General features: G+C 46.3%; 1 protein-coding gene across 1 annotated transcript in view; it reads left to right on the top strand.

The window, feature by feature from the left end:
• The window catches only part of WDFY4 (WDFY family member 4), a 251,632-nt gene that overhangs the window by 66,169 nt on the left and 157,731 nt on the right, over positions 1 to 27,732 (top strand). Inside the window, 11 exon segments of the mRNA XM_043476353.1 lie at positions 2,801 to 2,894; positions 15,705 to 15,919; positions 17,161 to 17,255; positions 18,195 to 18,432; positions 18,809 to 18,885; positions 19,943 to 20,164; positions 20,768 to 20,946; positions 23,124 to 23,355; positions 24,428 to 24,573; positions 25,585 to 25,696; positions 26,400 to 26,590. Of these exon segments, the coding sequence (XP_043332288.1) occupies positions 2,801 to 2,894; positions 15,705 to 15,919; positions 17,161 to 17,255; positions 18,195 to 18,432; positions 18,809 to 18,885; positions 19,943 to 20,164; positions 20,768 to 20,946; positions 23,124 to 23,355; positions 24,428 to 24,573; positions 25,585 to 25,696; positions 26,400 to 26,590 (1,801 nt within the window).

Below are 27,732 nucleotides of genomic sequence, written 5' to 3'. Positions count from 1 at the left end.
TTTATTTTTTTTAAAATAGATTGCTTGGGATGTTTTTCTATATGACAATCATACCGTCTGCGAATAGTGACAGTTTTATACCTTCCTTTCCAATCTGTTGTTTCAGCATGATGTTGCATAGGAATGGTGAGAGAGGACACCCTTGCCTTGTCTTTAAACTTGAAGAGAAGGTCTTCAGTCTTTTGTCATCACCTATTCTATTAGCTAAGTTTCTTTGGTAGATGTACATTGTCAAGTTATGGATGATTCCTTCTATGCCTATTTTACCGAGAGTTTTTTTAAAAATCATGAACAGATGTTGAATTTTTTAAATGTTTTTTCTGCATATGATCATATTTTTCTTCTTTAATTTAATAATATAATAGATTATATTGGCTCATTTTGACCAGTGAACCAGTCTTGCAGGTTAAAGCATATTGGTCACAATGCCTTATTTATTTTATGTATAGTCATATTTGTTCTTGCAATAGTTTGTTGAGAATTTTGCACCTATTTTTATAAGTGATGTTGGCAGGTAGTTTTCTTTTCTTGTACTAGCTTTGTCTACTTTTGATATCAGAGTCATACTGGCCTCATAAAATGCATTTAAAAGTGTTCTCTTGTATATTTTGAAGGAAGTTGTATAGAATTGGTGTTATTTATCTTTTAAATGTATGGTAAAATTCACCAGTGGAAACATCTGGGCCTGGAGTTTTCTTTGTGGAACGGTTTTAAACTACATATTCAGTTTTTGTAATAGTTGTAAAACTGTTCTGTTTATTTCTTCTTGCTTACTTTTGTTACTTTGTAGCTTTGAAGGGATTGGTCTGTTTTATCTAAGTTGCCAAATTTGTGTGCACAGAGTTATTTGTGATGTTTTCTTATCCTTTTAATGTCTGTGGGGGTATGTATTGGTAGTCTCTCTTTCATTTCTAATATTGGTTATTTGTGTCTTTTTTCCTTCTTTGCTAACTTAGTTGGTGGTTTTTCAATTTTTAAAACTTTTTCAAATAAGTAAATCTTTACTTCATTTTTCCTCTATTGTTTTTCAATTTATAGTTTCACTGATTTTTGCTGTTTTCTGATAATTCCAACCACTGTGTCATCTCCAACTTGGCATCTGTTATCTTTTTCCATGTGAGATATTGTGATTTCCCTTCTTTGTTCTAAGCTGAGTAACTTCAGATTATATCCTGGACATTTTTAATGTTATGAATTCTGGCCCTCATTGTCATATTTTGGAGAATGTTGATTATTTTGTTTTAGCAGGGAACTGACCCGATGAGGTTCAAGCTGCAAATTCTTATCCACCTTTCTTGGACCATGTGTCCAGTATCAGTCTGGTTTTCAAAGATTTTACTGGGCAGGTTGATGTACCTTCTAATTGTCCCATGCCAGTCTTGGGTGGTAGTTTATCCCTGAGTTCAGTTCTCAGTGGTTTAGGGTCAGATCCACTCATGTGCAGCTCAGAATTTAACCCAGAGGTTGATACACAACTTAATGATTTCACTTTCTTAAGTCTCTTTTTCTTCATCATTTCCCCAACACTTTCTGGCTCCTTGGGGTCCCTTCCTTGCTCCTCTGTCTAGAAAGCTAGAGCTTTAGTTTATCTGCTCTGCCACACACTGCATCTGTCTCTGGGGCCAAGCCAGGAGAGGAAATAGAGAGATAAAAGCAATGGAGATTTGTGCCTGACTCTTGGGACCAGAACTCCTCTGGTCAGAGAGAAGGGTTCCCCTCCCCAAGAATTTCAGATACAGTCTGACTGCTGCTGCTGTTGTGAGATTTCTTGAAGGATGGGTGAGAAAGAATGGATGGAGAAGTCCAACAAAGAAAATTCCAGGGATTCCCCTCCATGCTCTGTGACCTGCTGAAGCCTCCTTTCCCATGCCTTAGACCAGAAATAGAGCCTTCTCTTAGAGCTCAGTCTGTCCTGTCCACACTTGCTACACAGTTCTTACTCCCTATAAGCCCATTCCAGAGGATGCTGGATGGGGAAGCCCCAGGAAATGTGTCACTGGTTGCATGATGCTTTCGGTTTGGTTTCCTTCTCTGCTGCGGTTTACTTTTCAGTCCTTGGAAATCTGCTCATGCTTTCTATGTGGGTTTTAAGTTGCATTCAGTGGGTGGGACAGTGCTTACACCACCTTGAAGGAAGCCAGAAGTGCTCTGTGTGTGTGTGTTTAATAAAGAATAAGAGCTTCTCCATTTCCCACCCATGTGGAGAGAGGGTAGGGGTCCAGGAAACTAACTTCCAGTGAACATCAGCTCTGTGCTGGGCGCTGTGCCTTAGCGCACAATGGCATTGTTCTGTGACTCTATGCAGAAAGTATGGTGTTGCACAGCTCTTGTACAGTTAGGGGGAGTTAGGCTCAGATTAATTAGTTCAAGGTCATATAGATAGGCTTCCCTGGTAGCTCAGCTGGGAAAGAATCCACCTACAATGCAGGAGACCCTGGTTTGATTCCTGGCTTGGGAAGATCCCCTGGAGAAGGTATAGGCTACCCACTCCAGTATTCTTGGGCTTTCCTGGTGGCTCAGATGGTAAAGAATCAGCCTACAATGCAGGAGACCTGGGTTTGATCCCTGGGTTCCAAAGATCCCCTGGAGGAGGGCATGGAAACCCACCGTAGTATTCTTGCCTGGAGAATCCCCAAGGACAGAGTAGCTTGGTGGATTAAAGTCCGTGGGGTCTCGAAGAGTTGGACACTGACAGCTAAGCGCAGCACAACATAGCATATAGATAATAAATGGTAGGCTGCAAATGGCCTGTCTTAGATCCAGAAATGATGTCTGATGTCCTGCTTCCCTCTCTCAGCAGGACAGATGACAGTGATGCTGTGATCATGCACCCTGGGGTCCTGTGCATCATGGTGAGGCTGCTGCCTCGCTTGTACCACGAAGATCACCCTCAGGTACTTGTTGATGAACACACAGGTTTGTCTTTTTCACATGACTGATCTTTTAGGCTCCTCTGGCCAGAGGCTCCCTTTCCCTTTTTTTGGCCTTTGCCCTCGGTCCTCTGTATTAGCAGAGTCTCCCTCATGAAGTGATCCTGCAGGGGAGTATCAGTGGTTCTGAGACCTTTGATTGAGTGCTACCCACCCTTCCATTGCCACTCAAAACAGATTGCTCTGTTGATGAAGTGACCATCTAAAAACAACAACCAAGCAAAAATTGAATGAAATGATGTACCTTCATGAGGCAAGTCCAATATAAGTGATGCACATAGCACTGGGCATTGGTGGGACCAGAAGTCCTTCAATTCCCATTTATTAATTCATCACTTGGATACTGGCTCTTACCCTGGCTCAACGCTGTGTAGGATGTGCAGGGCTAAGGGCATGAGCACTGAGCACTGTCCAAGGAGCCTGCATCTGTGGTGGGGACTGATGGTGTGGAGGTGGTGGTGGGGCAGACAGACTAAGTAACTAAGCTCACAAATGACGACACAATTAAAATTTGTCACAAGTGATATTAAGGGGGAAAAATGGGATGCTGAGTGTGAATAATGGGAATGGAAGTGGGGGGAAGACCTAATTAAAGATACAAAGAACTGACTCATTTGAAAAGACCCTGTTGCTGGGGAAGATTGAAGGCAGGAGGAGAAGGGGATGACAGAGGATGAGATGGTTGGATGGCATCACTGATTCAATGGGCAGGGGTTTGAGTAAGCTCCGGGAGTTGGTGATGGACAGGGAAGCCTGGCGTGCTGCAGCCTGTGGGATCGCAAAGGGTCGGACATGACTGAGCAACTGAACTAGATGAAGGGGCAGAGGTCAGGGAAGCCATCTCTCAGTGACATTTCAGCAGAGCCCTGAAAAGTGAGTAGCAGTTATCCAGGTGGGGATGAGCCTGCTGAAGGCAGTTGGGGTGAGAGCAGGAGAACTGAACATGGGCCGGATGGCGTGGGCGGAGGAAGGTGCAGCCCTGCCGAGGGGCAGGTTTTATCCCACGAGCAACACGAAGTCTCTCTCGAGTGGAGGGGTATGCCATCAGGTTTTTCTATTATAATCTCTCTTGTTGCCTGGAGGGTGGCCTGGGGGAGTTAGAGAGCCTTGTCCACAGTCTGATGATACGTGGTGGTAGCCCAATTAAGGTGGTGTCTGTGGGAAAGTGTGAAGAGCAAGGAGTCAGGAGACCTATTGTGAGATAGACTCAAGGCCCCGAGATGAACAGGATTCAGGGAATGGGACGATGGGGAAGGCAAGGCATCTCTCAGCTCCTGACCCAGCAGCACTGATGGCCCGAGATTGTATGAGCAAGAGCGTCGAGCCTCAGAACAAGACAGATTCTCAGGAAGTGCTCGCAATTTGTAAAACACGTTCTCTAGAGGTTCTAAGAAAGAAACTGGAAGCTGAGGAAACCCTGGAAGACGTACATTTGAATTAGCAGCAGGTGAAAGGAAAGGACTTGACCTGAGCAGCTACCATGTAGCAGGCCCCGTGTTACCCCCTTTCCCTGACTGATGCTGCTAAATGGCTTCAGTCATGTCTGACTCTGCAACCCCATGGAGTGTAACCTCCCAGGCTCCTCTGTCTATAGGATTCTCCAAGCAAGAATACTGGAGTGGGTTGCCATGCCCTCCTCCAGGAGATCTTCCCGACCCAGGGATCGAACCGGCATCTCTCCTGCATTGGCAGGCGGGTTCTTTACCGCTAGCGCCACAGTGGGGAGTATAATTGTTCTAGCTTCATCCAGTGGCAAACGGAGTCTCAGACAACATGCATGCTGTTTAACGATTCTGAGTTGGTGGACCTGGTGTTAAATGTGGTCCTACCTACTGCCAGGGCTCCTGGTCTTTCCCCGCACAGCTGTGGCTTCTGTCGGAGAATGGGAGTTCACAGGGATGCAGGTCCAGCTTTGCCTTGTCCTTCGTTTAAGCCGTTGGGAGGATCCTGACTTCTCTTCCATGTAGCTCTCTCCATCTGGCCTCTACCTGTATCCCTACATCTGATTCTCTAGCAGGTCACACAGCAGCTCAGGGTTCCCAAAGCACAAACAGAGAAGCTGCCAGGCCTTCCAGAGACCCCTGCCCGGAACAGGCCAGCATTGCTTCAGTAGCATTCTGTTGGTCAAAGTGAATCACAGGTTCAGCTTGGACTTGGCAGGAAGGGACATATGTCTCTTCTACTGATGTGAGGGGTGGCTTGTGTGTCCTAAAGGAGCAATTGTTGGGGGGCATCTTTAAAGACCAGCCACCATGCTTGCCTCAGACATCTAACTGATGGATAAAATTATCTGAGCCCTAAACCAAATGTCTTTGAGTCATTTAGTTATCTAAAGCCCAGGACCTCACTATCTTTACATTAGTCTTCAGGACAGAGTCTGCCTGGAGCATGTTGGAAACTAACACACAGGGAGGGCTCTGTTCCAGGAGCATTATTTAATCAATATTCATAACAAGTCATTAAAGTACATGAAATTCTCCCCAGTTTATAGGTGCTTGAAGCTCAAGAAAGTTGTGCAGCTTCCTAAAATCATGGGGGTGGTGAGAGGAGATCTAAAACTCACTTCAGGCCCAAAGTCAAGTTGTGTTTGATGAATAAACCTCTCCTCTCTGCAGCTCTTGATGTGAGGTTGTGCATCTTGGCATTGTACACTTTCCCAGTGGCATTTGCCTTACTGTGAGGATGTCTGTATTTCATACCATGCAATGCACTTGCAAAGGGAGCAACCAAGCCTGTGGTTTGGGTGATTAGCAATCAAACTGATTGCTGATAAACATGTTATTGCAAGTCTCCACCGTGAGGATGACTGATGAAGTGATGCAGAGCAGACAGTGGCCTGTCCTTCTGTCTCCTAGTATATGAAGACTCTGTGGATGAGCCTGGGTTCCCGATAAACACCCTGAGTTGTCACATCAGTGTGTGGGGAAGAACTTTCTCTCACCCTGCGATGGTAATTGGCCAAATTAAGTATGCAAATGAGACTTCCACTTGGTAGGATACTTTTTCTCTATTCAGGTCACAGTAAGTAATTTAGGAAAATTCTAATTCTCACGCACTGTCTCTCAAATATGCAAATGAAATGTAGTGGTGCATTTTCTCAAAAATGTCCTGCAGATGCCAAATCAGCAGCTATTAAAAGTTGGATAATTACAGTAATTAATTTCTGGAAGGGAGGGTGGGAAACCTCACGGCAACAAATAGAATAGTAAATCAGATGTGAAATGAGACCCACGCAAGAAAATGCTGAAATGAAACTAACTGCGGGATTGCAGATGTGGGAGACAGAGAAAGGAGCAGAAAGTTTCAGTAGATGGCAGTGTTACTAGAAAGATGAACTGTGAGTTCCCACTCGTCTCTTTAGATGGGCCTGGTGGGTCCCTATAGTTTTACCCACTGTACGTTCCTCAGAGGCTCTTCCTACCTTATGGGTGAGAAACTGATAGCTTTCCAAGGTACAGGTATCATTTTAGAAAGCAACTGCTTAACTACTTATATGGGTTGTCTGGTTTATTTCTAATTGTGGCCACATTGCGTGTGTTCTGTTCAAGACCAAAAGGGTTTTTGTTTTCCCCCCTCTCCAAAATGCTAGCTCTGCAAGTTGCTCTTGTAAACAGATAATCCAGCTAATTTTTTTTCTTGCCTCTTGTAGCATCACCAGTATTAAAATTAGACTGTAGGAATTTTATTATGCCTAAGCATAAGGCAGAAATGGAGTCCAGCTCAGTTCTCTTGGAGCTGAGTTGGCCCCAGGCAGAAATAACTCATTGAGAAGAAAAGCCTTTACTCTTTCATGATGCTCAACAGCCACGTAGGCCTTGCCATAGGGATGTAGCTCTGGACTAGAACTCTAATATTGGAGGCCTCTCCACTCCCCAGCAATCACTGCACTTCCATTCGGGTTTTAGCAGAGGGTTATTTGCTGTGTTCATGACAACAGGAACTCAGAAGCTGGGTAGCCAGATCCAGTTTTCCAGAGGTGGAGCTCAGCCTGTGTTGGGGCAGCCAATGCTGTGCGTGAATGTCTGTGAATAATTACTCAACACTTACTAGGTTCCACTGGGGATTCAGAGACAAACATCACCAGAATGCATAGTCTGAATTTGATGGTGGGTGCTCAGAGGAATGGAGAAGATAGACAACACTCTAACGGCAATAAAAGTTTTCCCACAGGGTCTCGGGAGAGAAGGAAGGGAAAGCCACACAGAGATGGCAACCCTGGAGCCAGGCTTTAAAGAAAAGACCTGCCTATGTCAGATCAGATAGAGGAGGGACAGACAGGACACTCAGACACAGACAGAGGCACACATAAAGATGCCCATTTGGGGACTTCTTTTCTATGGTGTTGGAGAAGACTCTTGAGAGTCCCTTGGACTGCAAGGAGACCCAGCCATCGTAAAGGAGATCAGTCCTGGGTGTTCATTGGAAGGACTGATGCTGAAGCTGAAACTCCAGTACTTTGGTCACCTCATGCGAAGAGCTGACTCATTGGAAAAGACCCAGATGCTGGGAGGGATTAGGGGCAGGAGGAGAAGGGGACGACAGAGGATGAGATGGCTGGATGGCATCACCGACTCGATGGGCATGAGTTTGAGTAAACTCTGGGAGTTGGTGATGGACAGGGAGGCCTGGTGTGCTGCGATTCATGGGGTCGCAAAGAGTCGGACACGACTGAGTGACTGAACTGAACTGAACTGAATAGTTCAGCTGGACTAGGATAAACCATGTGGCTAGACAGGCTGTAAGTGGGGCAGGAGAGGTAGGTTGAAGCCACATCGTGAGGGACCTTGAGTACCATACTAAGACAGATGAATTTTATTGGATTACCATCCTTTATTATTGTTGTTGTCATCATCACCACTATGTTGGTAGGTTGAAGCCACATCGTGAGGGACCCTGAGTACCATACTAAGACAGATGAATTTTATTGGATTACCATCCTTTATTATTGTTGTTGTCATCATCACCACTATGTTGGTAGGTTGAAGCCACATTGTGAGGGACCTTGAGTACCATACTAAGACAGATGAATTTTATTGGATTACCATCCTTTATTATTGTTGTTGTCATCACCACTACGCTTCCCTAAACCACTCTATGAGGCTCTGAGGACAACAGATTTGGGTCAAATCTCAGCTGTACCACTTAACAGTTACAGAACCATGGGGAATTATCTGATCTCTGTGACCCTTAACTTCCTTTGCTGTAGTACGGGGAGAATAGTACCATCTTCCTCATGGCATGATTGTGAGGATCAGCTGAAGCAATGCAGGAGCACTTAGCACAGTGAGCAGAGCATCCTTGGCACCATGGGAAGCACTTGCTGACCCGTGTAGTTCCTACTATAATTTTCCACAACTCCACAAGCATTTTATCATTTGATCTTCATAATAACCCAGCAAGGTAGATATCAGTATTCCCATTTTGCAGATGAGGACTGGAAGCTTGTAGCAGTGAATTGACAGAGTTAACATCCTAGGTAGGTGGTGGATGTGCCTGATGGAAGGCCCTGGGACCTCCTGCTGTTGTACCATGTTGCCTTCCCTGTAGATAAGCGGTAGCCATGGGTGGGAGGCAATTGGAAAGGAAGGACATGATCAGATGCTAGAGAGACTAGGCTGTCACCAGTCTGCACCTCCCCTCGTTGCTGGGTGTGTTCATTTCTGCTGTGACTGAAGCCTCCTGCTCATTGTGACAGGACAGGAAGAAGATCAGGCTTGGGCTGTGTTCATCTGTTGACTGACGTGCACCTCAGTTTAGAAAGGGCACCATTTTCTGGAATTAGCCTGTATTTCAGACACTTTGAACTAATCATACAGGTTTCAAATAACTAAAGTATCAACAGCATTAATAGCCCTGGGTAGGATTATGTAAGGGCAAGCTATCCGAAAAGAGTCATTTCCTTCAACAAGGAAATTGGCAAAGTAGGAGTCTTATTTTGTCAAATTACAACACAGTAGAAATTTCAACTGTGTTGAATTTCTATATTTCTTATGCTTTTTCATTCTGAACCCCACCCTCATGTATTTCTATCGTTCCTGAGTGGGAAAATGTCACATTCTAGTCAAAATCCAGGATACTTCTTGGGGTTATCTCTTAAATAGAGCAAATAGACATAATCTTACATGGAGATGAAAAGCTTCAAAAGCAAGTGACAGTGGACATAGAATGATGGAGTGCAAGTGAAGTTGATAGGCTGAGCTCTGGTCCAATTATCTGGTGACTTTGCTTCTAGTCTGTTACCATCATTATTTATATGACTTATATGGTCCACCTCCCTTCTCTGCACATCAATTTCAGCTAATCAGATATGGCCTAGATCATAGGGGTTGCAGACACAGTGTCTTGGGGCCAGAAGTGTAAAGTAAATGTGTGGATGTAAACAGTAGGGAATGGTGAGGTCTGTGGCCATTGGGAAGGGTACTTGCCCAGCCTAAAGGTACTCACATCTAGCTAGGGGGAAATTAAACAGAAGCCAAGCCAAACTACCCCGCCAAGTAAAACATTTATACAAACCCTCAGTGTATGCCTCTTACGAGATATTGAGTTCCCTTCCTCATAATGAGTGCATTGCACAGTGTTAAAATCATGGGCTTTGACGTAAGACCAGGGTTGCGGTACCAGTTCTGCGACTCATTGGCACGTCACTTGAGGAAACTGATGTAACCTTTTCAGTGGGGAGTATAGTTGGAGAGTATTTAGAACCTTACCTGGCACACAATATGTGCTATTATACCTTCTCTCTTTCTCTTCTGGTTTTTGTGACTTTGTGCTTCTAGGATGCTAAGTCACAGTATATAACATTTTGGAAATATTAAATGAAAGATAATATATTTTACATATATTTTAGGTATATTTCCAGCTTCTGTTATACAATTGATAAAGTAATTGATGAATACAACTGATAACTAATCAGGGCTTTTACTGATAGACTGCAAGTAAAAGGGGTCAATATTCTGAAAACACTTGCATCCTATAAGAAAAAGTATTTTCACAGATGCAACTCTGGTTGACTCTCCCCAAAATCACAACAGACAATGAGGGAGGTATTTTCAATGTTCTCATTTTAAAGCTAAGGAACCTGAGGCTTAGGGAAAGTAAGTAACTAGCCCAAGCTTCCCATTAGTATCAAATCAATGTGAGTCCCTACTTCTGGGTAGGTATTTGAGTGCCCTGTGCCAAGACGATGAAGGAAGGGTGAATGTTTTGTTTGGAAGCTCAAAAGCAACATGCCAGGGCCGGAGCCCCAGGTTTCTTGGAAATGGATCCCTCATCTTTACAAAAGACTGTGTACTCTGCAGTCTTGTTCGAGGAATCTTCTCCAGGCAATCATGTATGGAAATCTGTTAACAACAGCAACAACAAAAAATCTGTTTAAAAAGTATATCTTGAAAGAGTTGTGTCAGTAATTACTTTGGCCAAAGCTATAGGGATCTTCAGGGTAAGTTAATTCCTCCTTTCCTGAGCTCCTTGAGGATGTACCAGCCACAGGGGGAAGGGTTCTGGCACAAAGCTGATGTTGGGTCTCATGGAGCCCTGTTGGGCTCCTCTGCTTACCTGACCTAACTATTGTGGGGTGAGGGTGTGTGTGTCCAAGGTCACGGAAACTCTTCACAAATGTTTCAGGTTTCAGACTATGCAGGCATCTTCCCAGATGGATGTTTATCAGCTGGTTTCCCCGGTGATGGTCTCATGCGGCATCTCAGGGCTGACCACAGGCTCACTGTTGGGGAGGGATGTGGAGCAGAGGGTGATCAAGCCTGGCTGGCAACTGTCTGTGATCCCCAGGTTTTCCTTGAAAGGCCAGACTCACTCTTACCCCTTGGCCTTTGCACCTACTGTTTCCTTTCCTGGAGAGATCATTTCCCCTGGTGACCTGGCTTTGTCCTCATTGTACTTCAACACTCAGTTGGTTCATCACCTTTTCTGACCACCTTCTCAGTCCTCTGGGTCTGGTGCACCTGCTGTGTCCTACTACACCCTATGCCCTTGTGCTTGTGCTTACTCGGTGGCTCTTGTGTTTGAGACACAGAGAGATGTGCTAGGGAAACAAGGATGAAGAGCCATTGTCTCAGGCATCAGTTCACAGTTCTTGATAAATAGGACATAGATACGTAGGTAGCTTGTCATAGTGTGATGTTTATAATGATTCAAGTGTGGACACAGTGCTGGTTTGGATAGTCAGAAAAGTTTTATTAAGTGAAAGAACATGTGAATTGTCCCTTGAAAAATAATTAGGACCTCATCAAAGGGATGGGATTAGAAAGGATAGTCTCAACGTTGGGCATTACTCAAAAAAAGTATTCAAGGGTGAGGATGTTACTGGCCTAGAGTATGGGGTAGACCAAAGGGGATGTTGGGAAGTAAAGTTGGAAAGAAACTAATATTTTATAAGATCCCAGGCTCCTGTTATCAGGAAATATTGGCCATCGTATGGATGTAATTCGTAAAAGAAACAGAAGATTTAGAGCAGGCACCCACATGCATCTTGGTCTTTGTTGCAAATTTATACAAGGGCATCCATGAAGCCATGCCTTTAGACATGGATCCTACCGATTCATTGGAATTTGGACCCTCTTACACCTAAACCAAGATCACAGCCTCCCATACCTACAAGGCTTTGTGGACACCACAAATGAGTCTATCAGGCTGGTGGGGACTGTGCAAAATGAAAAGTTTATGCCCATGTAAAGAGAGCACTAATTCTAAGCAAACAAGATGAAAAGCACAATAGCTTGTCAAATAAAACACATCTGTGGGTCCTGTTTACCTATGATATCTCTGAAGAGCTGAAGTCACTTAAAGTGTATCGCTTCTCGTCCAAAATTATCAAATAAAGAACACTACAACCAAATTGGAATAAGCAACTAATCCAAATTTAAGTAACTCAGTAGAAGTCCCTAGTTCTTTCTAAGTGTCTAGGGGAAGGAGACACTGGTCATCTGATGGTTTCTAGAATGTGTCAGGATTGTGTGATTAATGTCCAGAAGACACGCTCTGGACTAAGGTATTCAAAGCCCACACCTCCTTGGAGGGACCGACTCCGTCAGGACCTAGCCCTCACTGGGCTCTGGAACTGCTGTATCAATCTGGACCAGGAAAGAGGCGGGTGGGGGACAGATAAAGACTAAACATCCACACCTGGACAAGGACAGACATGAAGACTCAGCTGCTAAGTGGAGAAAGCAGAAAACTCCTACAGGCAGCCCCACATGTCTCTCTCTGTGATAATTTGCCTTGCGGGTCCAGTCCGCTGGTGACCCTAAGCGCTTACCACTGAGTCCTAATTGAACCACCATCCCCTTCCTGCATTGGAAGTAATGCGCGTTAGGAAAATCAATCCATTTGTAGAGGGAGAAACCAGACTGGTTTCCTGCTACTGCTCATATTTTCACTAAAACCCCATTTTACTGGAACCAACATTGAAAAAAAACCAGCACATTTTATTCAAAACAAGGCAATATTGGTATTGACAGAGCTGCAGCGATAATGAGGACGATCAATTTTCCCTCCTCCATTATGGGGTATTGAGCAATTTTGGAGTAAACTTGTGGCATCATTAGACAACATCAGCATTTCTGTTTTTCCCTTTTGAAAACTTTTTATTTTTTGCATATTTAGATTTTCAGTATTCCTGCTCTGGTGGGGAAAAAAAAAGCAAAAACAACAAAAAAGCCAAAAGTTCCCAAAGCAATAAGTGAAGTGCTGGTAATAAAAATTGGAGATTGTAGACATTTGTTTTTAATTCTTATTAATAATACATTGTGTTGTTATTTTTGCATCTTGCTTCATGCAGACTGTCTCCCCAACTCTCACCCCAAATTAAAAGACTGCAGTTACCAAATAATCAAGTTCTTGGAGAGGGAGAGTTCTAGGCAAGAGGATGGAAGCAGCTCTTCTGTTTTGAGAAGAGGAGAAGGAAAGCAGAGGTACAGGCTCCATGGATGCAGGAAGGGATGCTTAGAACATCAGAAGGAAGATCTGGGGAAGGGAGTCAAGGAGGTTGGGTAGATTTCCACATGGAAGAGTATCTTAAAGTAAAAGTCATGGAATCATTTAGTATAACTTAGATCTGGCATTTCTTCCTTCCATTTCTGGTCTCTGTTGGGTTACGTGTCCCTCTAGCAGTTCACACTGGCGGTGCAGATGCCACAGTGACAGAGAAGGGGATTGTCTTCATCCATCCAGGCTGCTATAACAAAATGCCATAGACCAGGGGCTTACCGACAACAGAAACTCATTTCTCACAGTTCTGGAGGGTGGGAAGTCCAGGATCATGGTACTGGCAGAGTCAGTGTTTGGTGAGGACCCATTTCCTCACTCATGCACTCTTCTCGCTGTACCCTCACAGTGTGCAAGGGAGAAAGGAGTTTTCTGGGGTCTCTCTCCTAAGACCACTAATCCCATTCATGAGGGCTTTACCCTCAGGTCTTCCTAGGTGGCGCAGTGGCAAAGAATCCAGCTGCCAATGCAGGGGACACAGGAGATGTGAGTTTGATTCCTGGGTCAGGAAGATCTCCTGGAGGAAGAAATGGCAACCCACTCCAGTATTCTTGCATGGGTTATCCCATGGACAGAGGAGCCTGGTGGGCTACAGCCCACGGGGTCTCAAAGAGTTGGACATAACTGAGCACATACGCAATACTCCCAAAGATCCCTCCTCCAAATGCCATCACACTGGGCAGTAGGTTTCAACATCTGAATTTGAGAGGTGATGGGGCGAGGCATAAAGATTTCATTGCAAGGACCATCTTCTTCAAGTAATGAGATCTCTCCTTGATATCAGTGATGTTGGCAGAGTGATGAAATCCTACCTGGAAGTACTCCCCTTGAAAAACCATTCTACTGTAGTTTGCATTTAAACTAAAAGTAGTCTAAAATTTGAAGTTGAAAACATTACTGGAGATATTGTAACAATGGGAATTTCACCAGATGCCATCAGTTTGAGGAAAAAGCTGTAGGTGTCATGCTTCTGAAAGGCGTGGAAGGGTGGAAGGGTGAGCTGTGCGACCCCTTCATTTAAAAAAAATCTAGAAACTGATGATTAACTGTGTATATATGTTTCACCATACATTGTAATCCTTGAAACATATATGCTACAAAACTGTGTTCACAGTCTAAGGAAAAATGCCATCTTATTGAATTCTGTCCCTTGGTGACACAGACATACTCTGAACCATCTCTGGGCAGGGTGGCCTTGAATGACTACACGCACAGGGAGGTGATGATAGAGTAAGGTAATCTTGATTGTTGGGTTCAGAGTCCTAAAGTAAGTGCCTCATGGTGACTGCTGGCTTTACATTGGTGGACTAGCCTCGACATAACCTACTTCATCATAGATCCCTTTTCTTGAAACTAGAGACTAGGGCAAAGGTGTGCAGTATGCAAAGCAAGCTACAGCCTTTAGTTGTGTTCCTCAAAGTAGAGTCCAAGACAGGGTACCGGTGTATGAGGTTTGTGGAGGGAGGCTCAGGAGAAGGGAGGTGAGGGAAGCAGGGTGATGCAGGAGAAGCAACTGAGTGAGGATGAGTCCACAGGCAGGGGTCTCAAGTGTGAGGGGTCTCAGCCACGGAGGCTGAAGGGCATGGCCCCATTGGCTATCGTCTGGGGGTGGTGTATATATGTGTGTGTGTGTGCCCACTTTTATGTATGTGTGCATGTGTATGTACATGTATACACTTGTATGCACACGTGAAGATACACATGGGGCTACCTAGCAGGCCAGCTACCACTCAGGGGAGCTGACGCCCACCGGAGGGGCAGCTATGACGGGTATCCTCACCTGCAGGAGGAGGCCCCCATAGCCTCCACTGCAGGATACCTCCTTTAAGATCAAACTGGTATCCTGGTGATTTCAGACAATCTCATACAAAGTCAAAGAAAAGGAGGACAATCTGTAGAGATTTTGTGAAGGAAATTCCCTTTCAGTGGAGGCTGGGAATGCCAAGGGGTTATCTTTTTATGAAGAAAGGAAGATTTTGAAAATAATGTAATGTGTTTGGATGAAATGCTGATGAGGCTGACTCTATGCCTCTATCCTGTGGGCTTCAAGGGCATAAAGATGGTAAAGTGAGTTGAAATCTGGCAGGGGGAAGATAAGAGGGCAGCTGTGTGTGTGTCTGAATGCACTTAGCCCAGAAAGACAGACAAAGGAAGTGGGTTGGAGGGGAGGCTTCTCCACAGAAGCTGTGACTTCAGGAGCTTGTGTAGGCTGGTGTGGTTTGACCTGAGAATATGGAGCAGGCTACAGATGCCACAGGATTCCACCTTCTGGGCCAGGGGTGCAAACTGAAATGGGACTGTCCAGTGAGAGATGCCAGTGGTTGGGGGGTAAGGTGTGGGACCCTCTAGAGGGCACAGCTGCTGCCCAGCTCCAACTACTTCTCAACAGACTCACAATGGCAAATGGCCTGACCAAGTCTTTCCACTTTTTAAGAGAGGTCACATATCTGGACTTCTGTGTGGAATCGCCAGTATTTTAAATGTTAGCAATTCAGAAATGTCGTATGGCTCAACCACCACCTATCTCAGACTGAAGCAGGCTCTCGCCTGCTGGATTGCAGTCTGTTTTAAGCTATCTACCTATTTGGCAGCTCGTGTGAAAAGGGTACCTCTGAGAGTGGCCAAGACAGACTGGGGACAGTGAGAATAGGCTCTGGGGGACTCAGTCTCCTCACCTTACCACCAACACAAGCTCTAGCTGGGAGGTGATGAAAGTGGCCCCCAGAACATGCTGACCTGCAGGGCTCACCACTTGCTTGCTTTGGTTACTCTAAGCTTTCCAGGGAGATCCAGTGCTCCATGGCCAGTCACATCCAGTCCCTGGTGAAGTCGGAGAAGAACCGTCAGGTCATGTGTGAGGCGGGGATGCTCAGGACCCTCATGACTTCTTGCCACAAGGCCCTGACCACCAGCAGCAGCCCCTTGCACTCAGGCCTCATCAGGATTTTTGAAAAGCTTGCTTCCCAAGCCATCGAACCAGACGTGTTAAGGTACCATGTGTTGCATGTTAAATCTTGCTGGCCCCTGGTAGCCGAGCTTGTTCACAGTGGACAGTAAGAGTATCCCGTGCCTCTCCTGCCTTCCCAGCATTGGTCACTGCAAGCCCAGGTTGGAGTCTTGGGTCCTTGGGCGATGTGCAGCCCGCAGAGTGGACGTAGCTCCTCTCATGGAGCTGATGGTCTAGGGGGTGAAGCAATAAGCCAGGGGTCCTGTGGAAAATTCAGAAAGTGTTGGGGGGGATGTTAGTGCAGTGTGAGAGCTCTGTGGAGCTGCGAGGACCACAGCTGGGAGTTTGGGTGTAAAGAGGGGGCTTCAAGGGATCAGTGGTGGCTGAGATCTATGGCCTGTGCAGATGGTCACCAATCCAGGAGAGGAGAGAACCAGGCATGTGAAGACACCCTGCTGAAAGGGGTGGTGGGGCCTGGTGGTGGGGTAGTTATGAGATCTTGGCTGCCAAGAGAAAGACTAGACCACAGGGAGCTTGACCGGCTTAAGGGGTAGTGACGGGACACGTGACATGGAGGGGCCAGAGGCAGCACCACTGTATCCTGTGGGGCCTTCTCACTGGTAGACCCTCCACGAGACCACATGTTTCCTGGAGAGTCCCAGTAGCGAGGGGAGAATGACAGGGAGGATCAGACACAGAAGACAAAAAAAGCAGAGGAAAGAAAGGCAGGAAGGAGGTCAAGGGTCTCTTAAGTACCTGTGGCCCTAGAGGGTGTAGATGTAGGAAGGGTGGTGCTCAGGGCCACAAGCTGCTGGACCCCTGGAGGCATATAGGACCAAGTGCAGGGGGATCAAAGGCAACCCCTCCAGCCAGCAGGTATGGGACCCAGGGGCCAGGCCAGCCTTTTCCGCCTCTATCCATGGGGCTGTCAGACAAGGCCACCGTGCTTAGTTCAGCTGATCAGTCAAGTCCATTAGAAACTTAGAGTATGGCAAAGTTATTTCCCAACAAAATCCTTTTCCTCTCCATGTCCAGTTTGGGGCTTCTAGCTGGTCACTGGTTAAGTCAAAAGCACCTAAATTCACCAGCTGTCTGGTCTGAGTGCCCGGCCAGGGACACCCTGGTTCTGTATGGCCTGAGGAAAAGAATTCCAGGCCGAGAGGGGAAGGCATGGTGGGGGAACCAGCGGGCTCTAGGATCTAGGACAAGTGTTCAGATGGAACTGGAGGAAACTTTTGGCTGAAAATGTCATCATTTGGTTCTCTTGTTTGTTATGATATGCAGACAGTTTCTAGGCCTTGGAATTGCTTCACCTCCATCGGCTGCAATGAAAAAACTCAGTTCGTCTCATGTGCATGGAGGGGACTCTGGATGCCCAGGTGAGGACAGAGGAGAGAATAGGGGCCGGATAATGGGATTTAAAAGAGAACATGCATTTCCTGTAAGGAATCCTTTACGGAATATGGGAAGCAGAGAGATTTAAAAATGGTTTTGCCTGCTGCTCGATGAAGCAAATGAGGACGAGCAGAAAGATCAGATCCGTGGTCCCCAGATAAAGACCAGATCTGGAAGGAGGAAGACTCTTAGCCCCATATAAGATGGTGATGGTGAGCATGGACTTGGCCCCTTTCTATGCCTGGAGCATAGCAACCTTCATGTCACAGCATATGCAGGGGTACTTAGCACTGCCCCTGGACAGAAGAACAGGGTCAGCTTCACACAGCTCACAGTTCAGCAAGGAGTTAGGGGGTCTGGAGGACAAAGCATTGGCCTGGTACCTGGCAAGATGCTGGTCCAGGGAACCAGCTTGGAGAAAAGAAAGCCATGGACATGCTGAGTATAAGATCACATAGGATGTTAAGGCTCGGAGGCCCAGTTGAAAAGCAAGGATGGAGAGTCAGGAGTGGGCCAGCCGCTGGAGGTGGGAAACAGACCCTTTGAGGAGACAGGCTGTTGTGAAAGAGTTGGAGGTCAGAGAGCCAGGACAAAGCCCCAGTGAAGGACAGCTAATGGGGCAAGCCAATGACAGCCACAGAAAACGTGTAGTAGAAAGGAGTGGCGGCAATGATAGAATTAAAGGGAGAAGTTTCCAGGAGGAGCAGGTTGTCACCATTGATTCAGTGTTATCAGCATCAGCAGAGGTCCCAGGCAAGAGGGTGAGTGGGAGGGCCCAGGAGGCCACCCTGGGGGTTTGGGAATACATGGTGCTCTGCAGAGCCCTCCTTGGGGGCTGTGGCAAAAGGGTGGGGGCTGTTGACAGAAGAGGAGTGGAAATGCTTTGAGCAAAGACCCAGCTCTTCTCTTGGTTGCGACCCTAGGATCACAGGCAGTGACGCCAGTGCCTGCTGAGGGTTCTGCAGTGGCCCCCAAGGATGCCAGCCCTCACTTAGCAAGCACACAGGCCCTCAGGCCCATGGGGCCATCCCAGAGCTCGACCATCACCCTTCAGACGGCCCTGAGCCTCATCTCCATGACCTCCCCCCGCAACCTGCAGCCTCAGAGGGCGGCCCTGGCTCCATCCTTTGTGGAATTCGACATGTCCGTGGAAGGTTACGGGTATGACAGGCTTTCATTAATTTCCCAGTGCCTTGGGTGAATTATAATGTTGATTACAAATTGTAGTTTCTATCAGCTCTTACAGTGAGCTGTGAAAAATGTCTGGGTCACAGACACCCCATCTTCAGGGGCAGCATCCCCAGCCATCTAAGGCCAGGACTGTCTCCTTCTGATTGTCTGCATTCTAGGCTGCCCTCCCCTCCAGCCTCCAGACCAGGTTCCTTTCTTAGGGCCATGGTGCCAGCATCAGTCACTTTGTGTCCTGGGGGCCCCATGATCTAGGAGGGAGTGAGGCCCCTGAAGACAGACAGAGGGGCAGACATCACGTCAGAGGCTGGCTTACAGTTCAGTGATCTGAGACACTTTCCTATTCCAGCTGTTTGTTTGTTCCGACCCTGGCTACGGTGATGGGAGCCAGTACCGAGTACTCGATCTCCGGAGGGATTGGGACAGGTATGTGTTTCCGTGGGGGTTTAGCTTGCTGAGGCCCCCTGCCCCTGACCTGGGAGTAAGTCCTGGGGGAGTCTCGATTTCAGATTTCCTTTTGGCATTTCCAGAAAGCATGAGTCTTCCTCTTGGTCCCACGTGTCTGTAGAGAACGCATCCTTCCCTTTGGTTGTTTCTGTCTTGAGCCAGGGGTTTCCTGTTCACTGTGTATCCCAAGGGCCCAGCCCAAAGCTCTGCACATATTGGGGCTCAGTGAGCACTGACGGGCTCAGACGGCTGACTTGGAAGCTGAGCCTTGGTTTTGATGCCCTTTGTCAATGACTGACAGAGGCCAACATGAACACCTCACCCCACCTGATGACTCTAGAGAGGAATGTGAGCTCTGTGCCAATGGCCACTGAGGAACAAGCCTGTCCTTGACTCCTGTGGGGATCAGCTGGGCCTTGGCATGCTTTGTACAGTGCCGCCCTCAGCTGAAGACCAGGCACCCCCTGTTAGGAGAGCCAGGGTCTGGGTTTCTGTGGGAGGGTGGGTGTTGAGGAGCCGTGGCATTTACAGCTCATCAGCGCAGAGTTCCAAGCCTGATTCTGCCCATTCAGTGAGGACAGTGGACCCCACCTGTATTGCCAGCCTGGGTATCCCTAGAGTGAGCGCTCCCCAGGCAAGGTTTAGCTTAGCTAGTCTGGCTTCCTCTGCCCCACATAGCACACAGGCCGGCTTTAGACCAGCTGACCTGTGGGCCACGTGGTGATGGATCTCAGGGGTGTGCTCTCTCTCCACTCCGTTAGCAACGCAGCATAATAGGTGGGTCAGAATTGGAGAGAGGCTCTGAAGATCTAGGCTCAAGTCCTGGAGGGAATATGACGTATTCTTGTGAGTGTGATTAAGGAAGGAGACAAGAGTGTCGTGCTGCATGGGTCACTGTGAAGTGGGTGTGGGTCAGTCAGGGCCCAGTAATGGCACAGAGCAGGGCCACCCCTGGGCCGAATCAGAGCCGCAGTGAGTCTAGACAGGCTTGCACAGCAGGACGAAGCCTCAGGGCGTGCTTGTGTTCTGACCCCAGGTGCTGCCAGGTCCTTCCCTCCGCCTGGGGGCCTGACCTTCTCCTGCTGGTTCCTGATCGGCAGGCACAGCGCAGCCACGGAGGGCCATCCACTGCGCTTCCTGACCCTGGTGCGCCACCTGGCCAGGACCGAGCAGCCCTTCATCTGCTTCTCTGTCAGCCTCTGCCCGGAAGACTTCTCCTTGGTTGTGTCTACAGAAGAGAAAGAGTTTCAGCCCCTGGGTAAGATTTCGCCCACACCTGGGGGATGTGGGACTGAGTCAGCAGCTCTTGGCCCAAGAGCCTGGGTTGCCTGCCTGCCCTCAGCTGTATAGGTAGGTGGCTGATTCTGATTCTGCCGCCTAGAGCTCAACCTGGATCTCCAAGCTCACCTGCCTGCAGTGGCCCAAAGTGTACTGTGATGGCCAAGCCCAGGGTGTTATGGCCATGCCTGTTTTTTGTGCCCTGTTTCATAGTGAGACATCGACTTTGGAAGGCCCAGGATTTGGCTTGGTGTCCTTCACACACAGCCCAGCCACCTAAGCTCCTTCCCTTCTGGGACTTTGCCAACCCATGTGTGTCCCTATAGAGGCAGTCTAGTGATGGGTAGACCCAGCCTGACTCCTGGGTTTGAACTCCAACTATGCAACCTTAGGCAAGTTACCCAACCTCTCTGTGACATGGGAATCATGATAGCACATACCCCAGTGTCTGGCACAAAGCAATGAAACCTCCTGCTGCTGTTAGTTTTCTATGGGAGGCTCGGCGCTGGCTCCACTGGCTCTAGGGCCCCTGGTGCTGGCTCCTGACACTGCAGGTGAGGTCTGTGCTTCCGTTCTCTTCCAGATGTCATGGAACCCGAGGATGACCCTGAGCCCTCTGCGGGACGCCAGCTTCGGGTCAGGTGTGGCCAGCTGCTGGCTTGTGGTCAGTGGCACCACCTGGCTGTGGTTGTCACCAAGGAAATGAAAAGGAATTGTACGGTGTTCACCTATCTGGATGGACAGGTCATCAGCTCGGCTAAGGTGAGATGTTTACCCCAAGCTGTGCTTGCCCCATGGCCATGCCTCCTAGTCACAGAGGTAACCGGAAGGATTCATCAAGAGTATTAAAAGAAAAGTCCTTCAAAATGTAAAGTTAACTTTTGTCTTCAATTGTTAACAATTCTTCTTACTTGCACCTTCCTTTCTTCCTTCATTCCTTCCCACATTAAATATTTATTGAACACCTAATATATATGTTAGGTATTGTTTTAGATGTTAGGAACTATCCATGCCCACCAGTCAAATACCTCTAGGAGCATGCATATAGTACAAAACAAGAGGTACATTTATGAAGCTTGCTGTAGCAAGAGCCTTCTTACCCTCCTTAGCATGGAGTAATAAGGCGTTAGGAGGAACTAACAGGATTTGGGCTCACTTTAGGTGATTTTGGGGAGGGTTCAAAAAAGTGGAGGTCAGTCAGTTCTGAATGGGGTGCTGTCAGAGAGAAAATTTGGTGTCTATGTATGTTCAGAACTTTTAATCAGGAAGCAGAAAGAAAGGGAAAGGGCTTAAACTGTCACTGGAGAAAGAGCAGTGGTCACTCACGTTAGCCAGGATGAAAAGTGTGGTTACATTTGTGGTCACCCAAGGTCTTTTTTTTTTTTTTTTTAATCTCTTTAGGCATAATTACAGAGTGGGCTAGTTTTGGTCCTCTTTCACAGAGTATATTGGTATCCAGTCTTGATTCATAGAATAGATTGTATTCTCTGAAGTAGAACATGTATTGTGAGGCTAAGAGCCTTGTCCTATTGATATCTGGAACTTGCTTTCACCTAGCACAGGGACTGGCATATAGCATGCTATATACACTTGATGAATCGTATTGAGTTTATAGTTACAAGGCTGATCTGTTGTACAGTGAATTGGCACATAGATGAACATCCAACCTCAGGGGCCTGCTAAACCAGAGTGAGTCAGCATGGAGGTTAAAAGGGATGAGATGCCATGGGGATATGTCAAAATATGCAAAATATGGCATGGAGAATGGCCAAGGGCCAAGACTGACAGAGATGACTTTCCAAGATGATTTCAACCAGTTGGGTCAGGATCAGCAAGTGAAATTTAAATGGATAAATATAAGGTCTGTGTTTAGATGCAGGTGTCTGTTGAGCAAGAAAAAAGATGGACTTAGGTTGGAGATGAAACAGCTGTTCTCAAATGTTAGAACCTTATTTGCAACTTGTATATCCTCTTTAGTGATGTCTGTGTATATGTTTCACTCATTTCTAATTGGATTGTTTACTGTTTTACTATTAAGTTTTAAGAGTTTTATCTAAATATTTTAGATAATGGTCCTTTGTTGGATATGTAATTTTGTAAATAATTTCTCCTAATCTATAGCTTTCTTTCATCCTCTTTCACATGGGATTTTGCAGAACAAAAAAGCATTTATTTTTCTTGTGAACAATTGTAGTTTCTGCATGTTCTTTGTTAGTCTATAGAATGCAATTTATTTTTACGTGTTGATCATATATCCTGTGACTTTGATGAATTCATTTATTAGTTTTTTTTGTGTGGATTCCTTAGAAATTTCTACATGGACATGCCATTTGCAAATAGAGACAGTTTTCTTTCTTCCTTTCTAGTCTGTAGCTATATTTAGTATGTAAAGCTTAATTAATGTGCCAACATTGGACTTTAAAGTTCTTTGTGAAATGACTGGAGAAAAAGATGAACCTTTTAGTGACACTTCATATTTTTTTATCACATTTATTTCCAAAGGCACAATGTCAGTTTTTTACTCCCACATGGCTTCCCAGGTGGTGCTGGTGGTAAAGAATCTGTCTGCTATTGCAGGAGACTCAAGAGACTCAGGTTCCATCCTTGGGTTGGGAAGATCCCCTGGAGGAAGAAATAGCAACCCACTCCACTATTCTTGCCTGGGAAATCCCATGGACAGAGGAGCTTGGCAGGCTACAGTCCTTGGGGGTCATAAGAGTTGGACACAACTGAGAGCTCATACACACAGAGTTTTTTTTATAAACTGTTTTATGCAGTGTTTCTCAGCTTTGAGAGTTATCTTTGTAAAGTTTCTGACTAAAATTTTTACTTTGAGAGATGAATAAGGTACATCATTTTTTGTTTTATGTATTTATTTGATTAATTCTGAGATTAAATAGTCCCATCTACCCCTTTCTCCCACCTTTTTGTTTTAACAGATGTTGTACATTCAGGCCTTACCAGGACCATTCCTTTCAATGGATCCATCCTCATTTGTGGATGTTTATGGATATATTGCTACCCCTCGAGTTTGGAAACAAAAGTCATTACTAATATGGCGTCTGGGCCCCACCTACTTCTTTGAAGAAGCCATCTCAATGGAAACCCTGGAAGTTATTAACAAACTTGGCCCAAGATACTGTGGTAACTTCCAGGCTGTACATGTCCAAGGTATGGGGTGTTTTGATTTATAATGACCTTGCTGATTCTAATTTTTAAAAAGACATCCAGTTATTTATAGCTTATTTATAAGGAAAAAAACTCATCACAGGCCAGTCATTAGGGAAGTCCTCTGTAGCTGGATTATTATATATTTACAAGCCAATAGAAAATGTCGCAGAAAAGGAAATGACAATCTCCTGTAGGTTTCAATTCCAGAGTACGTAATAGAGAAAAGTGGGTAGGTAATATCATCAGCAAAGAAAGACGGAAGAAAATGAGATAAATAAGTTACATTCCTTTTAATGAAGAAGCTTTTTAACTAAAGTATACTGTTGTCTTCAATTATTAAACAGGCAGACAAAACATCCACATTTTCATTATTGATTGTTGGCTGTTCAACAGGGAGTATTGCTGTCTGTGCTCTGCCAAGTCGAGGGGGTCAACTCTCATCTGGGAAGAATGATAAATGAATCTATGTACTGATGCTTTCCTGCGTGGTGAAGGGTGACTGAGCACTGTGGAGCATTTCTGTCTTTAGGCTTCACGTGTTCTTTGAACTTCATTTCCTCTAGCAACGAGCACTGGCAAGGACAATGTGAGGAGGCCAGGTCTGGAGCCAAAGTGTCATCAACTCTTTGTTTACACCATGCTTCTCAAGTAGCATATCTAGCTCTCCTTGAGTGAGCTCACTCTCCCTGAGTGAGCACCTGTGTGCTAAAACCAAGGGAGGTGTTTACCACGAACATGCAGCTCACTGAAAACCATAGGACTTTCAGCCCAGCACTTTGGTTTTGGGGGTGAGGTTACATTCACAATAGATGTCTCAAGACTTAGTATTAGTAATTTCATACCTGGACTGCTTCTATTTTGTAGTAGGGTTAATATTGGAGATTTCTCTACAGTTTTCTATGTGTCAGAAATGAGACATATGTTAAATGACATAAAATGTAATAACATATAATAGCTACAAACATTGCTCAGTGATGACTTTGCCATGTAGCAGTAGATGCTCACTCTTCTGAGGGTTAATTTCCTACTCAGTAAAGTGAGAGTAGAAATAACTGAAGATGTGTTGTCATAGGAGCGGATCCTGGTGTGGAAGTGACACCCCTGGTTGCAGAGGAAAAGGTTTCCTTTGGCCTTCACATAGCCAGCTCCTCCGTCACCAGTGTTGCAGACATCAGAAGCACATACAATGAGGTGGACAGCCGTCTGATTGCCAAAGAGGTACACCTTCTAATGTTACTTGCTGCTCCTTTTTGGAATAAAGATCTTATGGCTTGCTGCAGCTTTCAGGGATTAAATGAACACTAATTCACATTTAGGTGTGTGTGTTGACAGACACACTTCATTTGTGAAAATATTCTATGACTCCTGCCCATTCACACTCCTGAAGACCAAATCTCTTCTTTCAGAGAAGAAAGTAGGTACTCTTCATTCTCTTCAGTATAGCAAGAACAAATGGAATATCTAAACAACATTTGTGACACTGGGAACACTATTAAACTTCTTTTTCCTGGGTGCTACTAACCCCTAAGGTTGTCTTTGAGTCATTGTGTTTAAGCATAAATTTGCAAAGCAACAAGCAGACAAGTTAGTTAGGTAAAGAGGCCACTAGATTTCCTATTTCCTAATCCCCTGCATAAAGAGCTCTTTTACTGTTGATGAATTTGGGCTCATTTGTCTCTATTCTTGCCACCCTCACAGACAGAGGGTCCCCTCCCTTTCCTGAGGAGGCGGGATCATGGGTTAAGTCCTGTTGAGCACTAAAACTATGCCTTACCAGCACAGAGTTTTCTGCTAGAAGAGGCCAGGGTCCCGTCTTCTGGCCCTTGGAGACCAGTGATGCCAGGACTTGAAGAGCTGGATGACCCTAGACAGGAAAGAAGGCAGGCCTGGCCTTCTCAACACTGTTATGCCTCTAAGTGTCCTCAGGGCCTTCCTACTCTCATCAGCTCCTCGCTGTGAGCATTTGTTTAATTAGTGACCATGTGGGACATTGGTGGCACAATTGTATAATGAAAGGTTCTCCATTCTGATTAAGCCATAGACTGGGAGGCAGGACAGAACCTGAATTTTGGTTTCAGTCCCTCTGATGTTGGTTCAGTTATTATTTATCCAATGGCTTACACTAACGGAGTGCCAGGCCTCGGGATGCCTGCCCTCCAGGAGCTCCTGAACAAGACCTCCTCCTCTGCAGGAAAGTTGCTTAGGACTAACTGTTGCCAATTTCTCTAGATGAACATTTCATCCCGTGACAGTGCCATGCCTGTGTTCTTGCTAAGAAATTGTGCTGGTCACCTCTCGGGTTCTCTTCGAACCATTGGAGCTGTTGCTGTGGGCCAATTAGGTATGAACTTTTACTGCTGTTTGGGAAGAAGAGCATGTGGCTGGCATCACTTGTGCAGCCTGGAATTCTGGGGTGGTAGGCAAGACTGAGTGAGCTGAGAAGCTCAGACGGTGAGAGTAAGAGTTGAGAGTTAACCCCACCAGAGAGTCAGCTTCCCTGCACAGATCAAATCACTTTGCTGTATCTGACAACTGGTAGTGAGCTTGCTACTAACCAAGCTGGCATCTATGCACAACGGAGCCTTTCTAGTGAGTATAGTGGGGCCTCTGAGCAGAGGCAATTGTGGTGGTGGTTTGGGTGAAAAAAAGAACTGGTGACTGTGCCTTGTGATCAGGCAAGAGCAAACCAGAGAGCTGGTGCCAGGGGCCAATGTGCAGGATCTAGAGCCCAGACAAGAGCCAGAGGTTGTCAGAGCAGCCAGCTCAGAGGATGGCTGGCTCATCTGGCACTCTGGACTAAGACAGAGGGTGGAGGTCTGAAATCCCCTGGGCTGTTTCAGCCTTCTATGACTCAGAAAGGACTCAGCACAGGATCTCTCAGTGACCTAAAACTTTTAAAGCCCCTACTCTTCCTCCCAGCTTGTCCTGTGCACAGGCCCCATGCTGTAAGTGGATGATGTCCCTGATAGCTTTTGCATGCTGCCAGAGGAATGTCCACTGCAATGAAGCTGTGGTGTACTCAGGAAAGTCTTTGTCCCACACAGGGGTAAGGGTGTTCCACTCCAGCCCTGCTGCCAGCAGCCTGGACTTCATTGGCGGGCCTGCCATCCTCCTGGGCCTCATTTCCTTAGCAACGGATGACCACAGCATGTACGCGGCTGTGAAAGTCCTGCACTTGGTTCTGACCAGCAATGTCATGTGTGACCGCCTGATGCAGCACATCTGTGGGTACCAGGTAAGTCCACCCTCCCACCTGAGTCTGCAAATTCCCCCCACCACCCAGAAAGAAGCTGTCATCCCTGAGGAACGGGGAGGAGCCCGCTGGCCCAAGTAGACATTCCTATCAGTATGACTTTTGGAGAAAGGAAACTGAAAGTTCCTTGGTCCCTCAGCATCACCAGAGCAGAGGGCCAGGTGACGACCAGCCAGAGAGGGGCTCTGATCAGGACGGGGGTGCTCACCTGTCTGTGGCTGCCAGCATCTTTCACTGATGAATTCAAGAATCATTTGCGATCCCCCTACTTTGCATCTAGCATGACTGCTAAGAACCCAGACCTTGGAACCAGAGTGCTAGGTTGAAATTGAGCCTCTTCCTAGCTTTCTATTTAACTTTTCCTGAGTTACTTACCCCTCTCTGTCTTGGTTTCCACATCTGTACAATATGATCTATTGTTTTTCCTGTATCATGAGGTTGCAGTGAGGACTCAATGATTTAATACAGGTGAAGGGCTTAGAATTATGTCTGGCCCAGACGAAATGCCCTAGAAATGTTGGCCAACTTTAGTTCTTAACCTTTGTGCCTCAGTTCTCTTCTGTGTAGGATAGGAATAATAACAGCCCCTATTGTGTAGGATCATGATCACAGAATTAATATATACTGAGTGCTTAGAAGCATGGCTGCTCAGAGTAACTGCTGTGTGTGTGTGCACCATGATTATATTGCTATTTACTGTTCATAATGTCAGATGAGACACAGACACTGTCTTCCAGGAGTGCCCTGCCTGGCTGAGAGGCATCCAAGAAAGGAAGCATGGAGGGCAGAGACTAGGGTCAAAGTCTAGACAAAGTCACTGAGGCACAACAGCTGCAGGTTCCTTCTGGGCCCAGTGTGGGCAGGAAGGAGCCTCCTTCTCTCTTTGGTACCCAAGTCAGGGTCTTAGAAGAAAGCTGTCTGGTGTCACATCAAGCAATCCCCTCTCACCTGGACTGTGGCCACAGCTGGACCACAGTCTATGTCTCCTGCCTCTCACTCACTCTACCTCATCCATTTCTAGCACCTTTTCTTGCCTTTTCCTACTATGCATGCTCATGTGGCATGATGTATATGTACTTGTTCCTGGTGACTCAGCAGTAGAGAATCCACCAGCAATGCAGAAG

Source organism: Cervus canadensis, chromosome 8, assembly GCF_019320065.1.
Source record: "Cervus canadensis isolate Bull #8, Minnesota chromosome 8, ASM1932006v1, whole genome shotgun sequence".
Taxonomy (NCBI): Eukaryota; Metazoa; Chordata; class Mammalia; order Artiodactyla; family Cervidae; genus Cervus; species Cervus canadensis.
The sequence above is the reverse complement of the archived record's forward strand: the minus strand, read 5'-3'. Positions and strand labels throughout refer to the sequence as shown.